Raw genomic sequence first — 27,392 nt, forward strand, 5'->3', positions numbered from 1 at the left:
TCTGGGACAGGTAGCACGTCCGGTGAACAGGTCAGGGTTCCATAGCCGCAGGCAGAACAGTTGAAACTGGAGCAGCAGCACGGCCAGGTGGACTGGGGACAGCAAGGAGTCATCATGCCATGTAGTCCTGAGGCATGGTCCTAGGGCTCAGGTCCTCCGAGAGAGAGAAAGAAAGAGAGAATTAGAGAGAGCATTCTTAAATTCACACAGGACACCGGATAAGACAGGAGAAGTACTCCAGATATAACAAACTGACCCTAGCCCCCGACACACAAACTACTGCAGCATAAATACTGGAGGCTGAGACAGGAGGGGTCAGGAGACACTGTGGCCCCATCCGATGATACCCCCGGACAGGGCCAAACAGGCAGGATATAACCCCACCCACTTTGCCAAAGCACAGCCCCCACACCACTAGAGGGATAACTTCAACCACCAACTTACCATCCTGAGACAAGGCCGAGTATAGCCCACAAAGATCTCCGCCACGGCACAACCCAAGGGGGGGCGCCAACCCAGACAGGAAGATCACGTCAGTGACTCAACCCACTCAAGTGACGCACCCCTCCTAGGGACGGCATGAAAGAGCACCAGTAAGCCAGTGACTCAGCCCCTGTAATAGGGTTAGAGGCAGAGAATGCCAGTGGAGAGAGGGGAACCGGCCAGGCAGAGACAGCAAGGGCGTCTCTTATGTCTGAACACTACATTCAAAAATAAACTGGTCATATTCTGGACATAACTTTGCGAGGACTGTGTTTGTGCGAAATGTTTCTGTGAAAAAACACTGGCCACTGTAGAATGATCACACCCGTTTGTTGGTACATGTGAAAAGGTTAAAAATCTAGCAGCAGCTCAGAATTTTTACTAGTTAAAATATTTTCTTCTGCTAAAATTGCACCAACAAAAACATGGATGAGCATGCTTTGTAATGTTTCTAAACAGTAAATGTATTACTAGTAAGAAGTAATATGGCACATTGTTTAAAAACATTTTTTGAGGCCGGAGTCTCTTAACCAAAATATCACAGATGAGACAAAAATGTTTACGAGGTTACTGTGGTAATGCAACTCGAGTCATGTTTGTGCCTGTGAGATTGAGTCTGACTAGTATTGGCATTGCTTCTCTTTCCTATCAGTTGAAACTCAAACATTGAAAACAGCCTAGTTTATGAACAAAACAATGTAAATAGCCAAGGAACACAAGGACAAAGTCTCATTTCAGTAGACTTTGTCCTTGTAAAGTAAGAAGTAAATTAAACAAACTTTTATATTGGTCACTCAGGTCTTCACGTGCATGCGCATAGCCAGGCAGTGTTGCCGCTCAAGGCAGAAACACGTTGCACATTTTACAGTGTGCATTCACTTCAGATCAGGGAGATACAACCATATTCTCTAGAACTGTGATTCTCAACTGGTGGGTCGTGACCAAAATGTGGGTTGTGGGAGGTTTTGAGTGGGTCATGGGTGTCTGAGTAAAAAAAATGATGTACGAAGAAATACACCAGTCTGAACTCAAATGACTTAAACCAAGTAGAAAGTGTGTAATAACTAATTAAGAATTTACTCTCTGAAAATGTTATCTTCAATCACAGTATTTTCAATATAGAGCTATTAGCAGCACTATGTTAGCTGATTTTGTGGTCTCAAGCCAGTGAGTTTATTAACATTCTTCATCAAGGATATGAGCAAAAATGTATTATTGACAATGAAAGAGGTGGGAATGTTGTTCCCTTGTTATATTCAGTTGAAGTCGGAAGTTTACATACACCTTAGCCAAAAACTGAGTTTTTCACAGTTCCTGACATTTAATCCAAGTAAAAATTCCCTGTCTCAGGTCAGTTAGGATCACCACTTTACTTTAAGAATGTGAAATGTCAGAATAGTAGTAGAAAGAGTGATTTATTTCAGCTTTTATTTATTTCATCACATTCCCAGTGGGTCAGAAGTTTACATACTCAATTAGTATTTGGTAGCATTGCCTTTAAATTGTTTAACTTGGGTCAAACATTTTGGGTAGCCTTCAACAAACTTCCCACAATAAGTTGGGTGAATTTTGGCCCATTCCTCCTGACTGTGTAACTGAGTCAGGTTTGCAGGCCTCCTTGCTCGCACACACTTTTTCAGTTCTGCCCACAAATTTTCTATAGGATTTAGGTCAGGGCTTTGTGATGGCCACTCCAATACCTTGACTTTGTTGTCCTTAAGCCGTTTTGCCACAATTTTGGAAGTATGCTTGGGGTCATTGTCCATTTGGAAGACCCATTTGCGACCAAGCTTTAACTCCCTGACTGATGTCTTGAGATGTTGCTTTAATATATCCACATAATTTTCCTCTCTCATGATGCCATCTATTTTGTGAAGTGCACCAGTCCCTCCTGCAGCAAAGCATCCCCTGTTTCCTCCAGCATCTTCACAAGGTTCTTTGCTGTTGTTCTGGGATTGATTTGCACTTTTCGCACCAAAGCATGTTCATCTCTAGGAGACAGAACGCGTCTCCTTCCTGAGCGGTATGACGGCTGCGTGGTCACGTGGTGTTTATACTTGCGTACTATTGTTTGTACAGATGAACGTGGTACCTGATGTCATTTACAAAATAGCCTCCAAAACCCTACTCAATAAATTGGATGCAGTCTATCACAGTGCCATCCGTTTTGTCACCAAAGCCCCATATACTACCCACCACTGCGACCTGTACACTCTCGTTGGCTGGCCCTCGCTTCATACTCGTCGCCAAACCCACTGGTTCCAGGTCATCTACAAGACCCTGCTAGGTAAAGTCCCCCCTTATCTCAGCTCGCTGGTCACCATAGCAGCACCTACCTGTAGCACGCGCTCCAGCAGGTATATCTCTCTAGTCACCCCCAAAACCAATTCTTCCTTTGGACGCCTCTCCTTCCAGTTCTCTGCTGCCAATGACTGGAACGAACTACAAAAATCTCTGAAACTGGAAACACCTATCTCCCTCACTAGCTTTAAGCACCAGCTGTCAGAGCAGCTCATAGATTACTGCACCTGTACATAACCCATCTACAATTTAGCCCAAACAACTACCTCTTTACCTACTGTATTTATTTATTAATTTATTTTGCTCCTTTGCACCCCATTATTTCTGTCTCTACTTTGCACTTTCTTCCACTGCAAACCAACCATTCCAGTGTTTTTTAGTTTTTATTTTACTTGCTGTGTTGTACTCACTTCGCCTCCATGGCCTTTTTATATTTTTATTTATTTATACATATATTTGTTTGCCTTCACCTCCCTTATCTCACCTCACTTGCTCACATTGTATATAGACTTATTTTTTTCACTGTATTATTGACTATATGTTTGTTTTACTCCATGTGTAACTATGTGTTGTTGTATGTGTCGAACTGCTTTGCTTTATCTTGGCCAGGTCGCAATTGTAAATGAGAACGTGTTCTCAATTTGCCTACCTGGTTAAATAAAGGTTAAATAAAAAAAAATAAAAAAACCTTCAGGCGTTTGGAACTTGCTCCCAAGGATGAACCAGACTTGTGGAGGTCTACAATTTTTTTTTTTCTGAGGTCTTGGCTGATTTCTTTTGATTTTCCCATGATGTCAAGCAAATGGTTTGAAGGTAGGCCTTGAAATACATCCACAGGTACACCTCCAATTGACTCAAATGATGTCAATTAGCCTATCAGAAGCTTCTAAAGCCATGACATCATTTTCTGGAATTTTCCAAGCTGTTTAAAGGCACAGTCAACTTAGTGTATGTAACTTCTGACCCACTGGAATTGTGATACAGTGAATAATAAGTGAAATAATCTGTCTGTAAACAATTGTTGGGAAAATTACTTGTGTCATACACAAAGTAGATGTCCTAACCGACTTGCCAAAACTATAGTTTGTTAACAAGAAATTTGTGGAGTGGTTGAAAAACGAGTTTTAATGACTCCAACCTAAGTGTATGTAAACTTCCGACTTCAACTGTATCAAAGGTAAGCAGGGCTTGGTTAAAACCTTGGATAGGGGACCAAATTGATAGCCGTAAATAGATAATGTCTTCAGTAGGAGATGCTGCCCAGCCTATTTATTTTTTCTGAAAGTGGATGTAAAGTTTAAGATCTGACATTGTTTCAAAGGTATGAATCCAACATATTGTATACAAGGTTTGTCTGTGGAAAATTGGTTACCATGATGAAATAATAATTTAAATTTCACCCTCAACAACTGTTTATGTGAATGACTTGGCAAATCCAATGTATTTGCCACGTAGATTCCACATCACAATACAGTGACAAATGACTTTGAAACAACATTAATTCAACCAGTTTGTGCCCAGTGGGATAACTCAATCAGATGGAAGTAATCAGGCTGTGCAGTTATACCTAACCCACTGGGCAAAAATGGATTGATTCAACTGTGTTTCCACGTCATTTCAAACCCCAAAATATGTGACGACGTTGAATCAACGTTGAAAAATGAATTGGATTTGCAAGAAGTCATCAACGTAAGGACATTTAGACTTTTTTTTCACCCAACTTTTAACCTAGGCCTAAATCCAATGACGTTAAATTTTTTTTGTTGATTTCGCGTTGAATCCACGTTAGTTGCCAACTCAACCAATTGTACATCAAAACTAGACATTGAACTGACGTCTGTGCCCAGTGGGCAGGATTAGTTTATTAAGTGTCTGACTAGCCTAAATAAGCTTGGTAGGTTCACCATCTGTCCAGTAGATTCAATTAGATTAAGTGTCACCAGAAGGTCCTGAATGGTTTGGGTGGTAAAGCAATATAAATTATCGAAACAAACCCAACATGCATAAATTGTTTTCCCACTTCTTAAAATTGTATTTTTTGTTTTGTTATTGTGATTTTGTTTACTTCAATTTCATTTTGTTGACCCTTTTCAGATTTAACAAAGCCTACATTTTATAGCCCTAGGCTAACCATACAATTATTAATTTTCTTCAGTGCTTGTCTGGTCAGCTGTTTTTGAAAGGGTAGCCTACAAGCCATGGGTTGTTTGAATTGCACAAGGGACTGTCTGTTTCTGCAGATAAAATACCATATTATGTCTCTTGGATTAGACTGGTGATAAGAGTATGAGGAGATGGTATGTAGCTATTCCATTTGTTAATAGCTTAACTTCATTGGTAAAATTGTGTATTGCCCAGTTTCTTTGCTCTGACTTGGTGGTTCCTTCTTTCCTCGACCACATTTGTAGTTGTACAAATCATATGCTATAACATGCTAATATAGAATACTAATATGTAGGTCTATTTGATGTGCTAACACCGTCAGTGCCTTAAACTGCAATTCAACCTTTGGATTCTTACAATGACGATATGAATCCCGGCCTGTGTTGCTGTAGAACTGGTGCCTGCTTAGATAAAGGATTTGGCTTTGTCCCTTCCTAATAAGCTCCCCACACTCTCCTGTTCTTTAGGCTATTGCATGTTTCCATCCCTCCTTGTAGACGTCCGTCGTCCCTAGTAATCCCGTGTCCACTTGTTGAATGTGCACTGCTAATCTATTATCTGCCCCTCTATTTCAGGAGCCGTCTGCGTAGGCCACTCCGTGAGCTGCATGTATCCTGGGAGGTAGCGGATGACCCAGACACATTCGGTGTGTTCTGAAGCAGTGCTGCCCTGAGGGAGTCTGGAGGACTGCAGCGATGCCAGAATCTTCACTTGGTGAGTATTGCATTGACCTTATGTACCGCTTGTGGTTTTCATTGAAAGTGTGATGCAGTTTTTCAGCTTTTGTTTAGTTTGATTATGATTCTCCATTTGTCACTCCACTAGTAGTATAGAGCTAGCCTACTTAGTTAAAGATGCAGTGATGAGTAGCTAGGCTGCTACTGTTTCAAATTTTTCTGGTGCTCTACATAAAGTAAAGCCTCATGTGTAAAGGAGAAGATTAAATTGACAGAAATAGCAGATTAATGCTATTTTAAGGTTGTGTGCCCATAGTAACCTCAATTCCAAAACTCACTCGTAAAAGGAATGCCTCATTGCCTTTCTGTTATCGCGACGATATTATACTACTTATGCATACTATTTTGCTTCCCAATAGTCCACCACAGTAGACGCGTCCATAATACCCATAAAAACACCGAAATGGTTCTAGTGTTATATTTTTCACATTGCAATAAAACATTGATCTTTTTTTATTGTGTGTTTGGTGCAGGATTACCTCGGCGCAACGTTTTGTAATTCGTGTAATTCTCTCTCGGACAATGTGAGTTTTATCAATATATTCACCTCAATTTACTCCAAAAAATGTGCAATGCTAATTATTGATAAGTTACCTTGTCCGAGAGAGATTTTTGCAGTTATCAAAATGTCGCGCCAGGGTAAGCCTACATGAAGTAGTTCTAAAATCCCAGATGGAAAAATGTAATAGTGAAAAAACTATTGGAACAATTTCCGGGTTTATGACTCATACTGTAGTACTCAATGTCGTTTTCTGTTCCCAGAATTTTCTATTTATTTCATGCTAATGATTCAAAATTAGACTGACAATAAGGTTGGAATTCAAGTGTTTCTAATAGACCTGGATTTTCACTCAGTTTTTATACTGTAGCCTATTGGGTGTTTTAACCATTTTGAAGGAGAATTTTACTATTTAGGGCTTTAATCTGTATTTTTTAATGTATGTTAAAGAAGGGTCCTGAAACTTACCCTATCAGAAATTGACTTCCTCAAACTCATTCTGGAGTTCCAGGGCATCCAAAAACATGAACAAAGGCTTCAAAAACACCAGAATACGTAATTTTACAAACGGCAAAGCTCTCACGAACATTTCTGACTATGAATACGGGGATGAAATCGAATTTGCAGGTGAACCTTATTTCTTTGAACCGGAATACACAGACAAGGAGCTTCAACAGATGGAGGATGACCGAGAAAGGAGAGAGACAGAGCAGGCAGAGGCTCAGGCTGGTATTCATCAAGCATCCGAGGCCCGACTCAGGACATCTGGGGACTGGTGGTGTACCTGAGGGCAATGCCAAGCGATGCCCACTGAGAACTAGTGTCTTTGCTGCCTAGATTGGGACCTACTTATGCCACCCTTGGAAAATCTATGTGTCTGGCGAGGAGACAACGTTGACCCGCGAGCCCACCCTACTCTGTGTAACCAGTGACAATAACTTTCCAGCCCTCATTAACCCGGCAGTTGTAGAAACTTTTTTCCATGTGCGAAAAATAAGCTGGAAGAAGAGACCTCGGCCAGAGGGACCAAATGGCCACCTGTCAATAAAGTAAGTACCGGTAGTTTTTAAGTGATAAATAGACTTCCCAGCATTACAGTATTCATAGGCTGTGTCAAATGTCATCCCTCAACCAAATGCTCATCAGTAGGCCTACCTAGTGTTATTCTGCTTTTGCACAGATATTTATTCATTTTCTATGCAATATAGACTTGTGGTCTTGGATTGGGGATTGAAAGGCAAATGACTTGGCGTTGGCCAGAGACGAGTGTTACTCAGTTGCATCGTCAGAATCATCTGCAACAAGTACCCCTCACTCACCGTGTCTACGTTGGATTCAAGAAGGCAGATGAAGCCTTCAGAATCCTTTGCACAATCTTCCACCGATGGCTCATATCCTTTCCCTTTCTATACAGTGTATTCGGAAAGTATTCAGACCCCTTGACTTTTTCCACATTTTTTGCTACATTACAGCCTTATTCTAAAATTGATTAAATAATTGTTTTCCCTCATCAATATTCACACAATACCCCATAATGATAAAGTGAAAACAGGTTTTTAGACCTTTTTGAAAATAAAAAACAGATACCTATTTACATAAGTATTCATACCATTTGCTACGAGACTCGAAAGTGAGCTCAGGTGCATCCTGGTTCCATTGACCATCCTTGAGATGTTTCTACAACTTTATTGTATTCCATCTGTGGTAAATGCATCTTTCCCACGATCCTGACTAGTCTCCCAATCCCTGCCGATGGAAAAACATCCCCAAAGCATGATGCTGCCACCACCATGCTTCACCGTAGGGATGGTGCCAGGTTTCCTCCAGACGTGACGCTTGGCATTCAGGCCAAAGTGTTCAATCTTGGTTTCATCAGACCAGAGAATCTTGTAGAATCCTTTAGATGACATTTGGCAAACTCCAAACGGGCTGTCATGTGCCTTTTTTACTGAGGAGTGGCTTCTGTCTGGCCACATAAAGGCCTGATCTGTGGAGTGCTGCAGAGATGGTTGTCCTTCTGGAAGTTTCTCCCATCTCCACAGAGGAACTCTGGAGCTCTGTCAGAGTGACCATCGGGTTCTTGGTCACCTCCCTGACCAAGGCCCTTCTTCCCTGATTGCTCAGTTTGGCCGGGTGGCCAGCTCTAGGAGGTTCCAAACTTCTTCCATTTAAGAATGATGGAGGCCACTGTGTTCTTGGGGACCTTCAATGCTTCCCCAGATCAGTGCCTTGACACAATCCTGTCTTGGAGCTCTACAGACCATTTCTTCAGTCTCATGGCTTGGATTTTGCTTTGTCAAATGTGGGACCTTATCAGTGGTGGACAAAAGTACCCAATTGTCATACTTGAGTAAAATTAAAGATACCTTTTAATAGAGAATGACTCAAGTAAAAGTGAATGTCACCCAGTAAAATACTACTTGAGTAAAAGTCTAAAAGTATATCATTTGAATTATACTTAAGTATCAAAAGTACAAATACAAATCATTTCACATTTCTTATATTACGCAATCCAGACGGAACTCTTTTCTTGTTTTTTAAATTTACAGATAGCCAGGGACACACTGCAACACTCAGACATAATTTACAAACAAATTATTTGTGTTTAGTGAGTCCGTCAGCTCTGCGGCAGTAAGGATGAACAGGGGTGCTCTCTTGATAAGTGTGTGAATTGAACTATTTTCCTATCCTGCTAAGCATTCGAAATGTAACGAGTACTTTTGGGTGTCAGGGAAAATGTATGGAGTAAAACGTACGTTATTTTCTTTGGGAATGTAGCAGAGTAAAAGTAAAAATATATATCTTAAGGTAGAGATGCCACAAAAATCTACTTAAAAGTACTTTAAAGTATTTTTACTAAAGCACTTTACACCACTGGACCTTATATAGACAGGTGTGCCTTTCCAATCAATAGAATTTACCAGAGCCGGACTCCAATCAAGTTGTAGAAACATCTCAAGGATCATTATGGAAACAGGATCTGAGCTCCTGAGCTCAATTTCACGTCTCAAAGCAAATGGTCTGAATACTTATGTAAATAAGGTATTTACATTTTTTATTTTTAATATATTTGCAAAAATATCTAAAAACCTGTTTTAGCTTTGTCATGATGGTGTGTTTGGATTGAGTGCAAAAAATAATTTAATCAATTTTAGAATAAGGCTGTAACATAACAAAATGTGGAAAAAGTCAAGGGGTCTGAATGCTTTCCAAATGCACTGTAAATAAGAGCAGACTCAGTGTTTCACCTTTCATCAGTGATGTTACTTTATTAAGAAGGTAGCTAGCTAACTTTTATAACATATCTCTTACGTCGATTTACATTTCTGCTGGTCTTAGACAGGCGCGGCAACGTCTTTCAACAGTTGGTATTGTTGGATTCGGGGTTAAACTTGGAACATTGTTATATTCAGAAGTATAGGGACATTAGTAACAAAAGAGACATGAGGGGTGCCCTAATGAAGCTTGGGAGGGGCTGAGTGCAGGGAAAACAATCACATGTGACAGTACTAATAAGGGGAGAAACCGTTGAAGGCTCATATCACTTAGTTCCCTGCTTAGCAAGAATGATGCAATGTTTAGCGATAAGGAGGAGACTCCACTCAAAGTGGTGTATGAATACCACCACGGGGAAGCCATGTCTGTGTCTGAATTACAGCTGTATCGACCCTTTGGGGATAGTTAAACTTGGTTAAGCTTCTCTAGTGTCCGTGAGTTATTTTCTCTGAAAATTATAACCTAACAGTTGGCGTTGTCGGCAGGATTCACCACGATTTATAGTCAAACCAAAGAGGCCAGATCAGTGGAGCAGAGCTGGCAACAGACAAGGTAGGCAAGTTCCTGTACCTGTTTCCACTCATTTTGACATTTTGGGGAGATGAGAATCATAGGATGAACAAATTATGGGATGAAGACCTGGAGAGCCTGAGTTTAATTCGGTAGGCCCATTGTGTAACGACCGGTCGTAGCTTTGTGGTATATGCTAGTGCCGTAAAGTTTAGAGTAAGTCCTGGGCAGGATAGATCCTGTGAAGGGTAAGTCTCATAGCTTTAAAGAGAGTAAATCCCGAGCAGGATAGTTCCTGTGGAGGGTAACATTTCATAAATAAAGTCCCGAGCAGAAAGCCTGTGGAGGGTAAAATCTCAAAGAGAGAGGGGAAGTCCTGAACAGGGTAGTCCTGTGGAGGGTAAAACCCTAGTGTAACGGTATATTTGCCAGACCCGTAAGAAGTGAGTCGCAGTGGCCGTGAGAGCGCAGGGTGTGAGTGTGTGTGTGTGAAAGAGAGGTTAATTTTATGCTCTGTTGGGGTGGTGAACCATGGCAGATTATGTGGAAATAGGAAGACAAGTGTGAATCATTTTGGTGTTGTGAAGTGCTCAATAATAGTGAATACGGGAAAAAGCCATTAAGTCATCTGTGTTCTCCAGTAATACATTTGCAGACGCTATGGTATCGGTTCTAATACAAGGTACTAAGTGCCGCGAACAATTCATTATTGTCCGGGGAAGTGTGTAGCGCGACCTTGGAAAATAGTTAATAATAGCTGTGTATTATAGACGGGAGTGAAGAAATCCAAAACACACTTAACATCGTCAGGAGAGGTTAGGGAATAATAACTATTGATATGGCGACAAACGGCCCCGATTCTCCATGTCATATGGAGCTAGAGGATTTTAGTAAAGCCATGGAGGTGCTGAAAGAAGAGCATGAGCACTCTAACAATTCGGCTCGAATGTGGGTAACATTTTGCAAACTGGATAAAATTGGACAACATGTCCCTGATGAATTCAAATCAAATAAAGAATTCAGGGAGGCAATTATGACTTGGCACAAAGACATAAAACCAGAATCAAAAGCTCAATATACCAACGTTTTGATGTCGGCATTCTATCAACAAAAAATACATCACGATAAACCCGGAATGAGTACCAGTACACTGCCACAGAAAGACTGGGTATGGGAGTGCATTGATAGAATTTGCACTTCTGCTTTGATGGCAGGCTTGAACCCTGTGATAAAAACGGTAATTGCGGGGGTAGTGGATTCAATTCAAGAGGATGTTTTGAGAGTGGAATATAGCTCGGCTCACTTCGCAGACATGGGAGGGGTTAATAGGGCCTTAGAGAAAATCACTAATTATAGTTTCAATGGCCAAGGTAAGACACAGAAATGTAGTGAAAAAACATCAAAGCGTAAGGAGATATCTCCCTGTTTTAGATGTGGGACTGTCGGACATTGGAAGAATGAGTGTAACGTGATACTGGAACCTGCTGCATTCGAAGGAAATGCCGCTATACAAGCGTTTGCATCTTTTTCAAAAGAGCAACAACAAATCGTCTTGAGATTAGCAGGAGAGGAATTGTCCCATATTGGTGTATAGCCTCGGTTCGATCGATAGTGGTTCATAGAGATTACAGTTTCTATGTGAAGGAAGACGTATGAGATCACGTTTTACCTACCTTTTTAGTAGGGGCCAGGGATCAAATATTGCGGATTCCTTACAATGAGAAATTCGCTAAATTTGCCACAAGAAAAAGTGTTTTGGGTTGAAGAGTCTAGGCGAAATGCCAGGGGAATGGATTTTAAAGGTAACACATTTAAATGATATGGCCAAACACTCCTTGTAAACTCAGAATCCTTGGGGGGGTTTGATATCATGAGACATTTTATGTGTTAAAACGTAAATCTTTTTTATTTTTTTTAATTTTTTTTATGTCGTCTTATTCTGAAATAGATTTCTAGAATATATGTAGGGTTGGTAACAAGGAATTAGCAAAGGAGGTACTAAACCTACAATTAACAGATTTTTTTTTTTTTTAGTTCATGAACATTGTGGTGGATTGAAACAAACATTTTTTTTAATTTTTTTTTTATTTTACCGTTATTTTACCAGGTAAGTTGACTGAGAACACGTTCTCATTTGCAGCAACGACCTGGGGAATAGTTACAGGGGAGAGGAGGGGGATGAATGAGCCAATTGTAAACTGGGGATTATTAGGTGACCATGATGGTTTGAGGGCCAGATTGGGAATTTAGCCAGGACACCGGGGTTAACACCCCTACTCTTACGATAAGTGCCATGGGATCTTTAATGACCTCAGAGAGTCATTAACTCCTATTTAATGATAGGAGTAATTAATACTTTTGGATTGCTGATTAAAATGTAGCATAGTGAATGCTAACGAAATGCACACTCTCTCTTTTCCAAAAGAGGGGGTTTCATGATTTTTCGTTGGATGGTCCCCAGAGACTGTGGGGGGGCAGTTAGTGATATTCTGCAGTTTTAAGTATACTGTGGGATTAATTTTGGATGGGGTCTTTTCAATTAAGTTTTAAATTGGGTATGTTGAAGGATGGGAATGTTTTGAAAGGTATTTAAATGGGTTCTGAAGGACAGGGAAAGAAAGGGAGAGGAAATATTTTAATGGGGTCAAATGCCTTGTATCCAGACTTCCTGGTGAGGCCTGATCATCTCCACTAGAAATGATCAGAACAAGGGGGATTTAATTATAAAATGAATGAGGAACACCAGTCTCTTTTCAAATTGTGCCATTACTTTATGAGACTATTATTATTTCCGTAGGGAGTTATAAAGAGTTGTAATTCTAAGTTGATTAGTTATTTGAATTAGTTTACTTTTGATTTAACATGTTGTTTTTGAGTCACATGTTCGGATGGGAAAATGACCAGTTCCCTGAGGTCCTGGTCTTTGACTAAAGATGCATATTGAAGGGAAAATATAGGTTAATAAGGGATGACAGTTACTTCAAATGGATTGTGATATGTGTATTGCTGATTTCATTTTGTGTTTTTGTTTCAATACAAATTTCACCAGATTGGGATACTGGAGTGTGGGATTCTTCGAGGGGTTAGGGTGCTAACTTCGTGATCTGGTAACTCTTGCGAGAGGTCGTCAGTAGAATAAGGGAGTTATCATGGAAGGTGACGTCAGATCGTGTCTTAATGGATGGTAGGAATAATTTAACCACAAACAGTGTGTGTATGTGAACCTCAAAACCCTCCCTAACCGGCTGAAGAAAGAAGACAAAGGCGTGCAATGCGACACTGACTTTTAACACTTCTATCTGAGTCCGAGACATAAACCGGGATGCGGGGAGGAGTGATGAGAGTGCGTGTGGAGTGAGCGTGGAGAGAGAGAACAGCTCAGGTGAGAGACTCGTGTACGTGGGAGAAACGGATGTATCTACTTGGATATTGAAATCGGGGCATTATCAAGGGCCATCAAAAGGGACAGGCAAGAGTTACATGTGCCGTTGGGAAGATGAACTGTAAACGATATCTGAAAAAGACACGCTAGAATGATAAGTGCCGGGAGAAGGGGGGGATCTACACACTGTGAACAATTTAGACTAAGGATGATTTGAGATACTGATCTTTCATTACCAGGCCAACGTAACAGGAAAACGGGGACAAAGGGGGTATCTAATGAGAACAGTTATTACCGGCAATAAAAAGGTTAGGAGTAGTAACTAGTGTGTTATGGGTTAGATGGAATGATAGAGGAGTATCATCCCCAGAGACTGTATATTGTTACAGGAGATAGCTCATAGGAGAGGGAGGACTGTACACAATATGGGGATTTAATTGAACATTACACATACCCAGATCATGGTGAGAGTAGAAGAGATAGTGGTAGCATTTCACACACTATGGTAAACGTTCAAGAAACCTGTGACTCAGAGTTTTGTTAGGTTGGATATTCTTCCCGACGAATTAATATTTTTTCCCAATTTCTAACAGCCGGCGAACACTTGACAGATGAATTCCAAATCAAATCAAAGTTTATTTGTCACGTGCGCCGAATACAACAGGTGAAATGTGAAATGCTTACTTACAGGCTCTAACCAATAGTGCAAAAAAGGTGTTCGGGGAACAATTGGTAAGTAAAGAAATAAAACAACAGTAAAAAAGACAGGCTATATACAGTAGTGATGCTATAAAAGTAGCGAGGCTACATACAGACACCGGTTAGTCAGGCTGATTGAGGTAGTATGTAGATATGGTTAAAGTGACTATGCACATATGATGAACAGAGAGCAGCAGTAGTGTAAAATTGAAGGAGGCTATAGGCATGGGCCATGTTAATAGCAGCAGGGGTTACTTTAGTAGCATTGTTGGGATATCAGTTTATGAGGACTTATGCCACATGGCTTGGTAACTGGGAGACCGATGGGAGTACAGTGGAGGCTGTTATTCAAATGTCACAAATTAGGGATCGTGCCATAAGAGGAGAGTCTATGTTGTCAGGAAATGACCCACGTGTTGCAGTGTGTATATCCTCAGGTGAAAGCAGAGATAACCAAGGGCACGGCTGAATTCTGGAGATTGAGTGTACATCAAGATACACCAGGCGGGGGGGTTGGTACAGCATTGGTTTGGTCCACACACAGTACTCCTTACAGCATCTGCAGCGGTAAAGATTGTCATGTCTCTCCTTGGTGGGTGCATTGTTCTCACGTGAAGTGAGGTCCAGCTGCATAATGGGTGAGCTTGAAGACACCATGACAAAGGAAATGGAGCGAAAGCGAGAGAGAGCGAGACTAGATTCCACTGTAAGACATGCAGATGGGTTGGGTCTGGGAGCTACTTTAAACATCATAGTTTGGGTTGGGTTAGCTGCTTTCTTGGTTTATGCATCATATGAAAGAGGATAGATGTTGGGGTAATTGTACTCTAAACAACATGTTGAAGGCATTGATGTGAAAGCATATATAGTGCTGAGTTACCTCAAGAGGATGTAGGATTGTTGCAATGGAGGAGATGGGGAACAAAGTGAAAAGGACATGGCTTGGGAACACCTCTCGGAACCTGGGTCCGAAAAGGGAAGACTGGGTGAAAGCATGAGGAGGCTTTTTAGGGATTTCATTTTTGTGGAATCCAGCTGAAAAGCATCCTGGAGGCATAGAGTCAGGTGAAGAGAGAGTGGGAATTGTCATGGTCTCAGTCTTTGGTTTTCATGCATATATAATAATGCATAGCTTATCACATTGTTAACCTGTCTAGGACTGGAGTTCCCCGTTCCGCTAGCGGAACCCCTCGCCAACAGCCAATACAATTGCAGGGCGCTAAATTCAAAACAACAGAAATCTCATAAATCAAATTTCTCAAACATACAAGTATTAGGCACCATTTTAAAGATAAAATTATTGTTAATCCAGCCACAGTGTCTGATTTAAAAAATGCTTTACAGCAAAAGCTCCACAAACGATTATGTTAGGTCACCACCAAGTCACAGATAAACCCAGCCATTTTTCCCGCCAAAGAGAGGAGTCACAAAAAGCACAAATAGAGATAAAATGAATCACTAACCTTTGATGATCTTCATCAGATGACACTCATAGGACTTCATGTTACACAATACATGGATGTTTTGTTCGGTAAAGTTCATATTTATATCCAAAAATCTTATTTTACATTGGCGTGTTAGATTCAGTAGTTCCAAAACATGCAGTGATATTGCAGAGAGCCACATGAATTCACAGAAATACTCATAATAAATGTTGATGAAAATACAGCTATTATACATGAAACTTTAGATACACTTCTCCTTAATGCAACCGCTGTGTCAGATTTCAAAAAACCTTACGGAAAAAGCATAATCTGAGAACGGCGCTCAGAGCCCAAACCAGCCAGAGAAATATCTGCCATGTTGGGTAGTCAACATTATTCATAAAGAAAATTATAAAAATTCACTTACCTTTGATGATCTTCATCAGAATGCACTCCCAGGAATCGCAGTTCCACAATAAATGCTTGTTTTGTTCGATAATGTCCATCATTTATGTCCATTTATGTCCAATAGCTTCTTTTGTTAGGGCGTTTGGTAAACAATCCAAAAAAGCGATCTGGTCCATTCGGATGAAACGTTCAAAAAGTTATATTACAGGTCGAAGAAACTTGTCAAACTAAGTATAGAATCAATCTTTAGGATGTTTTTATCATAAATGTTCAATATTGTTCCAAACTGAGAATTCTATTGTCTGTAGAAAAGCACTGGAACAAGAGAAACCTCTCAAGTAAAAGCGCGTGACTGAGAACGAGGCTGTAGGCAGACCCCTTAGTAAAACATCTCGCATCTGGACCCCCTTCACATGAGCAGCCTGAAACCACGTTCTAAAAACGGTTGACATCTAGTGGAAGCCTTAGGAAGTGAAAAAATACCCATATCCCAAAGTGTATTCGATTGGGGTGAGTTCAAAAACTACAAACCTCAGATTTTCCACTTCCTGTTTGGATCTTTTCTCAGGTTTGTGCCTGCCATATGAGTTCTGTTATACTCACAGACATGATTCAAACAGTTTTAGAAACTTCAGAATGTTTTCTATCCAATACTAATAATAATATGCATATATTAGCATCTGAGGCTGAGTAGGAGGCAGTTCACTCTGGGCACGCAATTCATCCAAAAGTGAAAATGCTGCCCCCTATCCCAAACAAGTTAATACTGTTATGTTTTGTGTGTGTTTTTGTTGCTTTCCAAGTCTTGTGCTATCACTCTCTTAGGAACCAGAAGGAGAGAGTGGAGAAACAAAAAGCCGCTCCAACTGACATGGAACAAGACAGCAGATTCAGCTGAAATGTCATTGTGTTGTGTGATTAGAGATGGAAATATGATTGTGTATGGTGTGATCATAGAACAGGCCATAAGTCTCTGAGTTTGTAAACCTCACGGTGGTGAATGTTTTTTTTTATCATTGTTCGTTAATTTATAATCATGTTTTATTTATTTTTTATTTATTCATTTTCGTTATCATTGTTTGTTCATTTATAACTAATTTCTTGCTTAGCAAGAATGATGCAATGTTTAGCGATAAGGAGGAGACTCCACACAAAGTGGGGTATGATTACCACCACGGGGGAAGCCATGTATGTGTCTGAATTACAGATGTATCGACCCTTTGGGGAGAATTAAACTTGGTTAAGCTTCTCTAGTGTCCGTGAGTTATTTACTCTGAAAATTAGAACCTAACAGTATAGTTGTTTTCTTCAAATATATATTTTTTTTTTACCAATGATTTTTCTTGTTGGTTGTGGTTTTCAGAGGTCGTCACCAGAGAAATGCTCACTACAAAACCGTAGATCCAGTCTTTAGATGGGAGTGTTTATGCATCTTTGCAGGACAACTAACCAAAGCCTCAGTAAATCTGGGTCCAAAGGAAGTCCGTGAGAAGTTATCGGACTGTGTTTTCTCATTGCGTTGTCACATGTTGGGATTTCACATCTGCAAACTATTTTCAACAATATTCAGCAATTGACCTAACAAAAACTACCTCTGTCCCGTTTTCATCGCCTGGCTGATCTCATGAGTGACTGTCAACGTAGCTAGCTAGGTACCTAGTACTGTATCTGTGCCAGTAGCGCGCCCCCTATTTATACACTCGCAGTAGCGAGAGGAATTGGAACGAGGAAGTACATGCATGGTAGCCAATATGCTTGAGCTGTAAATTATCGCTCGAGTTCAACAAAATGGATTATAATGTTCGGTATGACACAATTCCATGTGTACAACATCTAAAGACTATACTGGAGCAATAGAGCCTTTGTTCATGTTTTTGGATGCTCTGGAATGAGGCTGAGGATGTCAATTGCTGGTGGGGTAAGTTTTTTTCAAAACCAAGTGAAATTCCCCCCAAAATTTCTGCATGCTTCTCTAACATGCCATTTACATAAAAAATACAGATTAGGGTCCTAAATAGTGAAATTCTCCATTCACTCCAACATAATGTATCTTAACAGTTTTGTGGTTGGATGGCTTGACCTCCTGCAATCATTTTCATTGGACATTTTCATTTCAACACTAAAGCAAGATGGCTGCGCTTCTTTGAATCACATACATGAGGATTCTATTCTCTGTCCACTTTGAAAGGCAGTTTGCAATTAATTGATTTTGACCTAACACTAGTAATGACAATCCTTTTGTCCTATTATTCCTGCACAGAAATCAAGGACACTTCCTGCAGCTCTTCAAGATACAGAATGTCTTCTCTGAGGCAGTACAGCCAATCATCAGTGCTCGCTCTGCCAATGACCAGAAACCCCTACAACATGCCTACAATAAGTGCCTTCTGTACAGAGGACAATGTGTCAGAATGTATCTCATACATCAATCGGGTAAGAGACCTCAAATGTTTTAATTCATAAACGATGTCACAATGATGTCATTGCAACCAGTGTTGCCTGCTGGGTTCATGCTTGCTTTCATGTGTTAGATGCCAGTAGCTAACCGCTAAGCTGCATGTCTGATCCCATCCCTGATTTGCCTCTGCAGGAGGTATCCTCTCTGGGCTTTCCATTGCTTTGCACAGAGTCTAACAACGGTCCTGAACTGAATCTGGTGGCCGTGCTGAACAACGTGTACAACCTGCTCCAGCTGCACCGCCGGTGCCTGCAGACAGTGGAGGACATTGAAGTGGAGCAGGTCAAGTCTAACAGCAACATGGACTATCTGCAGCTCAGCAACACTAGACTGAAGGTTTGGCCTTGACGTACTCACTCGCTAACCCTCTTAGTTTATTGTCCTTTATTTATTCTCTTAGTCACTGTCTGTGCACATCATTTGCTGTTCAAACGTGATTTACCCTTACGCAAACATCTAACACAAAGTGTGGTCATGTAGTTTTATTATGAATTCTAGCTTTGTAATTAAACCCACTGTTTTCTTTTATGTATTTGTTTTTTATATGAATCCTTATAGGATCAACTTGAACTCTCCAAGAGGGAAAACACTGGACTTCTTGAGAGAGAACGTCAGCTACAGCTGAAAGTGAAGAGCTTACATAACTGCCTGAAAAATGAAAAAGAAGAGGTACGCTTGGTTGATTTATATGGAAACTTGAGATAAGATTAGAATATCTAGTACCAGTCCAGTCTATTTATTCCTAAAAAGGATTATCATGTAATGGCCTACTTGTATTGTTTTCTTGCCAGGTACAGAAACTTCAGAGCGTCATAGCGAGCCGTGCCACTCAGTACAATCATGACATGAAGAGGAAAGAAAGGGAGTTCGGCAAACTAAAGGAGCGCCTGAATCAGCTTCTGATCGACAAAAAGGATAAGAAACAAAGTAATCATTCAAGTTATGCGTCATCTTCTGATCACCATTTTTTATTTAATACGTTAATATTTCCCTTTTCACCAAATGCTATGTATCATACAGTTGATACTGTGATGGAAGTTGACCTATGTGTAATTTCTCTATTCTAGCACTTGAAGTTTTGAACTACGTGGGAAGATCGGATGGGAAGAGAAGCCTTTGGAAAACTGGGAAGACTGAGGCCCGGTAACTATGTATACTGAACCAAAATATAAATTATGTAATCATTTAAAATCAGTCAATTTAAATAAATTCATTAGACCCTAATCTATGAATTTTACGTGACTGGGCAAGGGCGCAGCCACGGGTGAGCCTGGGAGGATATAGGCCCACCCACTTGGGAGCCAGGCCCAGCCAATCAAAACAAGTTTTTTCCAACAAAAGGGCTTTATTACAGACAGAAATACACATCAGTTTCATCAGTTGTCCGGGTGACTGGTTTCAGACGATCCCGCAGGTGAAGAAGCCGGATGTGGAGGTCCTGGGTTGGCATAGTTACACGTGGTCTGCGGTTGTGAGCAAGGTTGGACGTACTGCCTAGTTCTCTAAAACAATGTTGGAGGCCGCTTATGGTAGAGAAATTAACATAAAATTATCTGGCAACAACTCTGGGAACATTCCTGCAGTCAGCATGCCAATTGCACACTCCCTCAAATCCTGAGACATTTGTGGCATTGTGTTATGTGACAAAATGGCACATTTTAGAGTGGCATTTTATTGTCCCCAGCATAAGGTGCACCTGTGTAATGATCATGCTGTTTAATCGGCTTCTTGATAGTCCATCCACCTGACAGGTGTGGCATATCTTGGCAACGGAGAAATGCTCACTAACAGGGATATAAACAAAAATTTGCAGAAAATATGAGAGACATAAGCTTTTTGTACATATGGAACATTTCTGTGATCTTTTATTTCAGCTCATGAAACATGGGACCAACACTTTACATGTTGTGTTTTTTTGTCTCATACTGGCACTCATGACATTACCAGTTACTTCCATCTACAGTGAGCTCCAAAAGTATTGGGACAGGGACAGTGTTTGTTGTTTTTGCTCTGTACTCCAGCACTTTGGATTTGACAATGAGGTTAAAGTGCAGACTGTCGGCTTTAGTTTGAGGTTATTTTCTACCAAATTAGCGCTTTCTGTACATATTCCCCCCATTTTAGGGGACCAAAAGTATTGTGACAAATGCACTTATGTGTGTTAAAGTGCATCAAGCTTGTGACTCAACACATTTGTTTGATTGGTTTGCATTTTTTTTTTTTGTGTTCCAGATTATTTTGTGCCCAACGGAAATGAATGGTAAATAATGTATTGTCATTTTGGAGTCACCTTTATTGTAAATAAGAGTAGATTATGTTTCTAAACACATCTACATTAATGTGGATGCTGCCATAATTACGGATAATCCTGAATGAGTCGTGAATAATGATGAGTAAGAAAGTTAGACACATGCATCATACCCTCCCAAAAATGCTAACCACTGTAATTGTAATGGTGAGAGGTTAGCATGTCTTGGGGGTATAATTGTGTGTCTAACTTTCTCACTCATCATTATTCACGACTCATTCAGGATTATCCGTAATCATTATTGTGGAAGTGTTTAAAAATATATTCTATTCTTATTTACAATAAAAGTGACTGCAAAATCACACACTCCATTATTTACCATTCATTTCTATTGGGCACAAGCTTGAAGTAGTCATTGCGTGCTATGAATATGGTACCAAATACTTAACTTTTTACTACTTTAAAACACATAAGTGAATTTGTCACAATACTTTTGGTCCCCTAAAATGGGGGGACTATGTACAAAAAGTGCTGTAATTTCTAAATGGTTCACCCGATTTGGATGAAAATAACCTCAAATTAAAGCTGATAGTCTGCACTTTAACCTCAGTTATTGTAACATTTCAAATCCAAAGTGCTGGACTACAGTGCCAAAACAAAACAAAAAATCTGTCGCTGTCCCAATACACAAGAAGCTATTGCTTGGTTTGTGATTGTTAGCTTATCTTGTGTAGCATTTTAAGTATAGGATCTGGGATAGTGTGTAGAAACCTTCAATATGCTTCAAGATGTAAATCTTATTGAAACTGCCATATATAGATACAGTGGGGCAAAAAAGTATTTAGTCAGCCACCAATTGTGCAAGTTCTCCCACTTAAAAAGATGAGAGAGGCCTGTAATTTTCATCATAGGTACACTTCAACTATGACAGACAAAATGAGGGGAAAAAGTCCAGAAAATCACATTGTAGGATTTTTTATGAATTTATTTGCAAATTATGGTGGAAAATAAGTATTTGGTCAATAACAAAAGTTTCTCAATACTTTGTTATATACCCTTTGTTTGCAATGACAGAGGTCAAACGTTTTCTGTAAGTCTTCACAAGGTTTTCACACACTGTTGCTGGTATTTTGGCCCATTCCTCCATGCAGATCTCCTCTAGAGCAGTGATGTTTTGGGGCTGTTGCTGCAACACGGACTTTCAACTCCCACCAAAGATTTACTATGGAGTTGAGATCTGTAGACTGGCTAGGCCACTCCAGGACCTTGAAATGCTTCTTACGAAGCCACTGTCATAGTTGAAGTGTACCTATGATGAAAATTACAGGCCTCTCATCTTTTTAAGTGGGAGAACTTGCACAATTGGTGACTGACTAAATACTTTTTTGCCCCACTGTATATACACTGCTCAAAAAATAAAGGGAACACTTAAACAACACAATGTAACTCCAAGTCAATCACACTTCTGTGAAATCAAACTGTCCACTTAGGAAGCAACACTGATTGACAATAAATGTCACATCCTGTTGTGCAAATGGAATAGACAAAAGGTGGAAATTATAGGCAATTAGCAAGACACCCCCAATAAAGGAGTGGTTCTGCAGGTGGTGACCACAGACCACTTCTCAGTTCCTATGCTTCCTGGCTGATGTTTTGGTCACTTTTGAATGCTGGCGGTGCTTTCACTCTAGTGGTAGCATGAGACGGAGTCTACAACCCACACAAGTGGTTCAGGTAGTGCAGCTCATCCAGGATGGCACATCAATGCGAGCTGTGGCAAGAAGGTTTGCTGTGTCTGTCAGCGTAGTGTCCAGAGCATGGAGGCGCTACCAGGAGACAGGCCAGTACATCAGGAGACGTGGAGGAGGCCGTAGGAGGGCAACAACCCAGCAGCAGGACCGCTACCTCCGCCTTTGTGCAAGGAGGAGCACTGCCAGAGCCCTGCAAAATGACCTCCAGCAGGCCACAAATGTGCATGTGTCTGCTCAAACGGTCAGAAGCAGACTCCATGAGGGTGGTATGTGGGCCCGACGTCCACAGGTGGGGGTTGTGCTTACAGCCCAACACCGTGCAGGACGTTTGGCATTTACCAGAGAACACCAAGATTGGCAAATTCGCCACTGGCGCCCTGTGCTCTTCACAGATGAAAGCAGGTTCACACTGAGCACATGAGCAAATGTGACAGACGTGACAGAGTCTGGAGACGCCGTGGAGAACGTTCTGCTGCCTGCAACATCCTCCAGCATGACCGGTTTGGTGGTGGGTCAGTCATGGTGTGGGGTGTCATTTCTTTGTGGGGCTGCACAGCCCTCCATGTGCTCGCCAGAGGTAGCCTGACTGCCAATAGGTACCGAGATGAGATCCTCAGACCCCTTGTGAGACCATATGCTGACACATGCACATTTGTGGCCTGCTGGAGGTCATTTTGCAGGGCTCTGGCAGTGCTCCTCCTTCCACAAAGGCGGAGGTAGCGGTCCTGCTGCTGGGTTGTTGCCCTCCTACGGCCTCCTCCACGTCTCCTGATGTACTGGCCTGTCTCCTGGTAGCGCCTCCATGCTCTGGACACTACGCTGACAGACACAGCAAACCTTCTTGCCACAGCTCGCATTGATGTGCCATCCTGGATGAGCTGCACTACCTGAGCCACTTGTGTGGGTTGTAGACTCCGTCTCATCCTACCACTAGAGTGAAAGCACCGCCAGCATTCAAAAGTGACCAAAACATCAGTGAGGAAGCATAGGAACTGAGAAGTGGTCTGTGGTCACCACCTGCAGAACCACTCCTTTATTGGGGGTGTCTTGCTAATTGCCTATAATTTCCACCTTTTGTCTATTCCATTTGCACAACAGCATGTGACATTTATTGTCAATCAGTGTTGCTTCCTAAGTGGACAGTTTGATTTCACAGAAGTGTGATTGACTTGGAGTTACATTGTGTTGTTTATGTGTTCCCTCTATTTTTTTGAGCAGTGTATATATAGATACAGTTGAAGTCGGAAGTTTACATACACCTTAGCCAAATACATTTAAACTCAGTTTTTCACAATTCCTGACATTTAATCCTAGTAAAAATTCCCTGTTTTAGGTCAGTTAGGATCACCACTTTATTTTAAGAATGTGAAATGTCAGAATAATAGTAGAGAGAATCATTTATTTCAGCTTTTATTTATTTCATCACATTCCCAGTGGGTCAAAAGTTTACATACACTCAATTAGTATTTGGTAGCATTGCCTTTAAATTGTTTAACTTGGGTTAAACGTTTTGGGTAGCCTTCCACAAGCTTCCCGCAATAAGTTGGGTGAATTTTGGCACATTCCTCCTGACAGAGCTGGTGTAACTGAGTCAGGTTTGCAGGCCTCCATGCTCGCACACACTTTTTCAGTTCTGCCCACAAATGTTCTATAGGATTTAGGTCAGGGCTTTGTGATGGCCACTACAATACCTTGACTTTGTTGTCCTTAAGCCGTTTTGCAAGCAAAATTTTCCTTCCTCATAATGGCTTCTATTTTGTGAAGTGCACCAGTCCCTCCTGCAGCAAAGCAACCCCACAACATGATGCTGCCACCCCCATGCTTCACGGTTGGGATGGTGTTCTTCAGCTTGCAAGCCTCCCCCTTTTTCCTCCAAACATAACGATGGTCATTATGGCCAAACAGTTCTATTTTTGTTTCATCAGACCAGAGGACATTTCTCCAAAAAGTACGATCTTTGTCCCCATGTGCAGTTGCAAACCGTAGTCTGGCTTTTTTATGGCGGTTTTGGAGCAGCGGCTTCTTCCTCGCTGAGCGGCCTTTCAGGTTATGTCGATATAGGACTCGTTTTACTGTGGATGTAGATACTTTTGTACCTGGGTCCTCCAGCATCTTCACAAGGTCCTTTGCTGTTGTTTTGGGATGGATTTGCACTTTTTGCACCAAAGTACGTTCATCTCTAGGAGAGGGAACTCGTCTCCTTCCTGAGCGGTATGACGGCTGCGTGGTCCCATGATGTTTTTACTTGCAGACTATTGTTTAGACAGATGAACATGGTACCTTCAGGTGTTTGGAAATTGCTCCCAAGGATGAACCAGACTTTTTTCTGAGGTCTTGGCTGATTTCTTTTGATTTTCCCATGATGTCAAGCAAAGTTTGAGTTTAAAGGTAGGCCTTGAAATACATCCTCAAGTACACCTCCAGTTGACCCAAATGATGTCAATTAGCCTATCAGAAGCTTCTAAAGCGTAATTTTCTGGAATTTTCCAAGCTGTTTTAAAGGCACAGTCAACTTAATGTATGTAAACTTCTGACCCACTGGAATTGTGATACGGTGTATTATAAGTGAAATAATCTGTCTGTAAACAATTGTTGGAAAAATTACTTGTGTCATGCACAAAGTAGATGTCTTAACCGACTTGCCAAAACTATTGTTTGTTAACAAGAAATGTATGGTGGTTGAAAAACGAGTTTTAATGACTCCAACCTAAGTGTATGTAAACTTCCGACTTCAACTCTATGTGTATATATATATATATCATTTATTTAACCTTTATTTAACTAGGCAAGTCAGTTAAGAGCAAATTCTTATTTGCAGTGACGGTTGACACCGGCCAAACCCAGACGACTCTGGGCCACTGAGATGCAGTGCCTTAGACCCCTGTGCCACTCAGAAGCCCCCATCATCACATGCACTGAGAAAAGACTAAACACGGGTGAATTTCTTTATTTTTCAGACATGAGGGAGAGATGTATAAGACTCTACTGAACGACTACGACAGTCGCCACAAGCACCTATTGATGGAGAATGCAGAGTTAAAGAACGTATTACAGCAGATGAAAATGGATATGATCACCATTTTGAGCCCCAGGAAACCTAGCCAAAGTGGCAAGAAGCATGATGACAGTCTAGAACAGGTTTGTCTAGTAGTATTGTCTTTGTCATGGGTACCCAATATGCTGTACCGGATGGTGTATTTGGTATCTACAGTCCCCTCCATATGTATGTGGACAGTGAGGATAACATTTTTAAATTGTCTCGAATCTAACATTTTTCATTTGGCTCTATACTCCCGCATTTTGGATTTGAAATCAAATGTTTCATTTGAGGCAACAGTACAGAATGTCACCTATTTATTTGAGGGTATTTTCACACATCTGATTTACCATTTCGAAATGAAGCACTTTAGGTATCTAGTCCCCCTATGTGAAGTCATAAGTATTTGGGCAAATTCACTTATAGGGTATTAAAGTAGTCAAAAGTTTAGTATTTGGTCCCATTTTCCTTGCATGCAATGACGACATCAAGCTTATGACTGAACAAACTCGTTGGATGCATTTGCAGTTTGTTTTTGTTATGTTTTGGATTATGTTTTGCCCAATACCCACGTGGCAAGAACGGATTGAATCAATGTTGTTTCCACATAATTTCAACCCCCAAAATATTTGTAACCAAATACCCTGCCCCCACATGCCCATTGTAGGAGTGCTGTGTGTTCATGGCCGCCCAAGCAAGGCATTTGATTGGTTTGATGTGTTTGATTTGTGTTGCTTGTTAAGCTCTGCCAAAGCAAGGCATTTGTGTTAGGTATACAGTGCATTCGGAAAGTATTCAGACCCCTTGACTTTTTCCACATTTTGTTACATTACAGCCTTATTCTAAAATTGATTAAATGTGTTTTCCCCTCATCAATCTACACACAATATCCCATAATGACAAAGCAAAAATAGTTTTTTTGACATTTTTGCAAATTTATTACAAATACAAGATTGAAATATCACATTTACGTAAGTATTCAGACCCTTTACTCAGTACTTTGTTGAAGCACCTTTGGCAGCGATTACAACCTTGAGTCTTCTTGGGTATGACTCAATCAGCTTTTCACACCTGTATTTGGGGAGTTTCTCCCATTCCTCTCTGCAGATGCTCTCAAGCTTCGTCAGATTGGATGGGAGTGTCGCTGCACAGCTATTTTCAGGTTTCTCCAGAGATGTTCAAGTCCGGACTCTGGCTGGGCCACTTAAGGACATTCAGAGACTTGTTCTGAAACCACTCCTGCATTGTCTTGGCTGTGGGCTTAGGGTTGTTGTCCTGTTGGAAGGTGAACCTTCACCCCAGTCTGAGGTCCTGAGCGCTCTGGAGGAGGTTTTCATCAAGGATCTCTCTGTACTTTGCTCCGTTCATCTTTCCCTCGATCCTGACTAGTCTCCCAGTCCCTGCCTCTGAAAAACATCCCCACAGCATGATGCTGCCACCACCATGCTTCACCCGTAGGGATGGTATTGGCCACGTGATGAGCGGTGCCTGGTTTCCTCCAGACTCAACGCTTGGCATTCAGGCCAAAGTGTTCAACCTTGGTTTCATCAGACCAGAGAATCTTGTTTCTCATGGTCTGAGAGTCCTTTAGGTGCCTTTTGGCAAACTCCAAGCGGGCTGTCATGTGCCTTTTACAGAGGAGTGGCTTCCATCTGGCCACTACTGTAAAGGCCTGATTGGTAGAGTGCTGCAGGGTTTTTTAAGGTTCTCCCAACTCTGGCGCTCTATCAGAGTGACCATCGGGTTCTTGGTCACCTCCCTGACCAAGGCCCTTCTCCCCTGATTGCTCGGGTTTGGATGGGTGGTCCGCGCTAGGAAGAGTCTTGGCGGTTCCAAAATTCATCCATTTAAGAATGATGGAGGCCACTGTGTTCTTGGGGACCTTCAATGCTGCAGAAATACTTTTGTACCCTTCCCCAGAACTGTACCTCGACACAATCCTGTCTCAGAGCTTTACGGACAATTCCTTCGACCCCATGGCTTGGTTTTTTATCTGACATGCACTGTCATACTGTG

General features: G+C 41.2%; 1 protein-coding gene across 3 annotated transcripts in view; it reads left to right on the forward strand.

Annotated features, from left to right (window-relative positions):
- The window catches only part of LOC139540655 (afadin- and alpha-actinin-binding protein-like), a 46,412-nt gene that overhangs the window by 7,914 nt on the left and 11,106 nt on the right, over positions 1-27,392 (forward strand). For all 3 annotated transcript variants that reach the window (XM_071344474.1, XM_071344475.1, XM_071344476.1), the window contains exons 2-8: positions 5,523-5,661; positions 18,143-18,315; positions 18,473-18,676; positions 18,899-19,009; positions 19,132-19,267; positions 19,408-19,483; positions 25,297-25,477. In XM_071344474.1, coding sequence (XP_071200575.1) covers positions 5,643-5,661; positions 18,143-18,315; positions 18,473-18,676; positions 18,899-19,009; positions 19,132-19,267; positions 19,408-19,483; positions 25,297-25,477 — 900 coding nt within the window. In that variant the 5' untranslated portion in view covers positions 5,523-5,642. The remainder of the gene's footprint in view (positions 1-5,522; positions 5,662-18,142; positions 18,316-18,472; positions 18,677-18,898; positions 19,010-19,131; positions 19,268-19,407; positions 19,484-25,296; positions 25,478-27,392) is intronic.

The sequence above is a fragment of the Salvelinus alpinus genome, chromosome 16, assembly GCF_045679555.1.
Source record: "Salvelinus alpinus chromosome 16, SLU_Salpinus.1, whole genome shotgun sequence".
Lineage (NCBI taxonomy): Eukaryota > Metazoa > Chordata > Actinopteri > Salmoniformes > Salmonidae > Salvelinus > Salvelinus alpinus.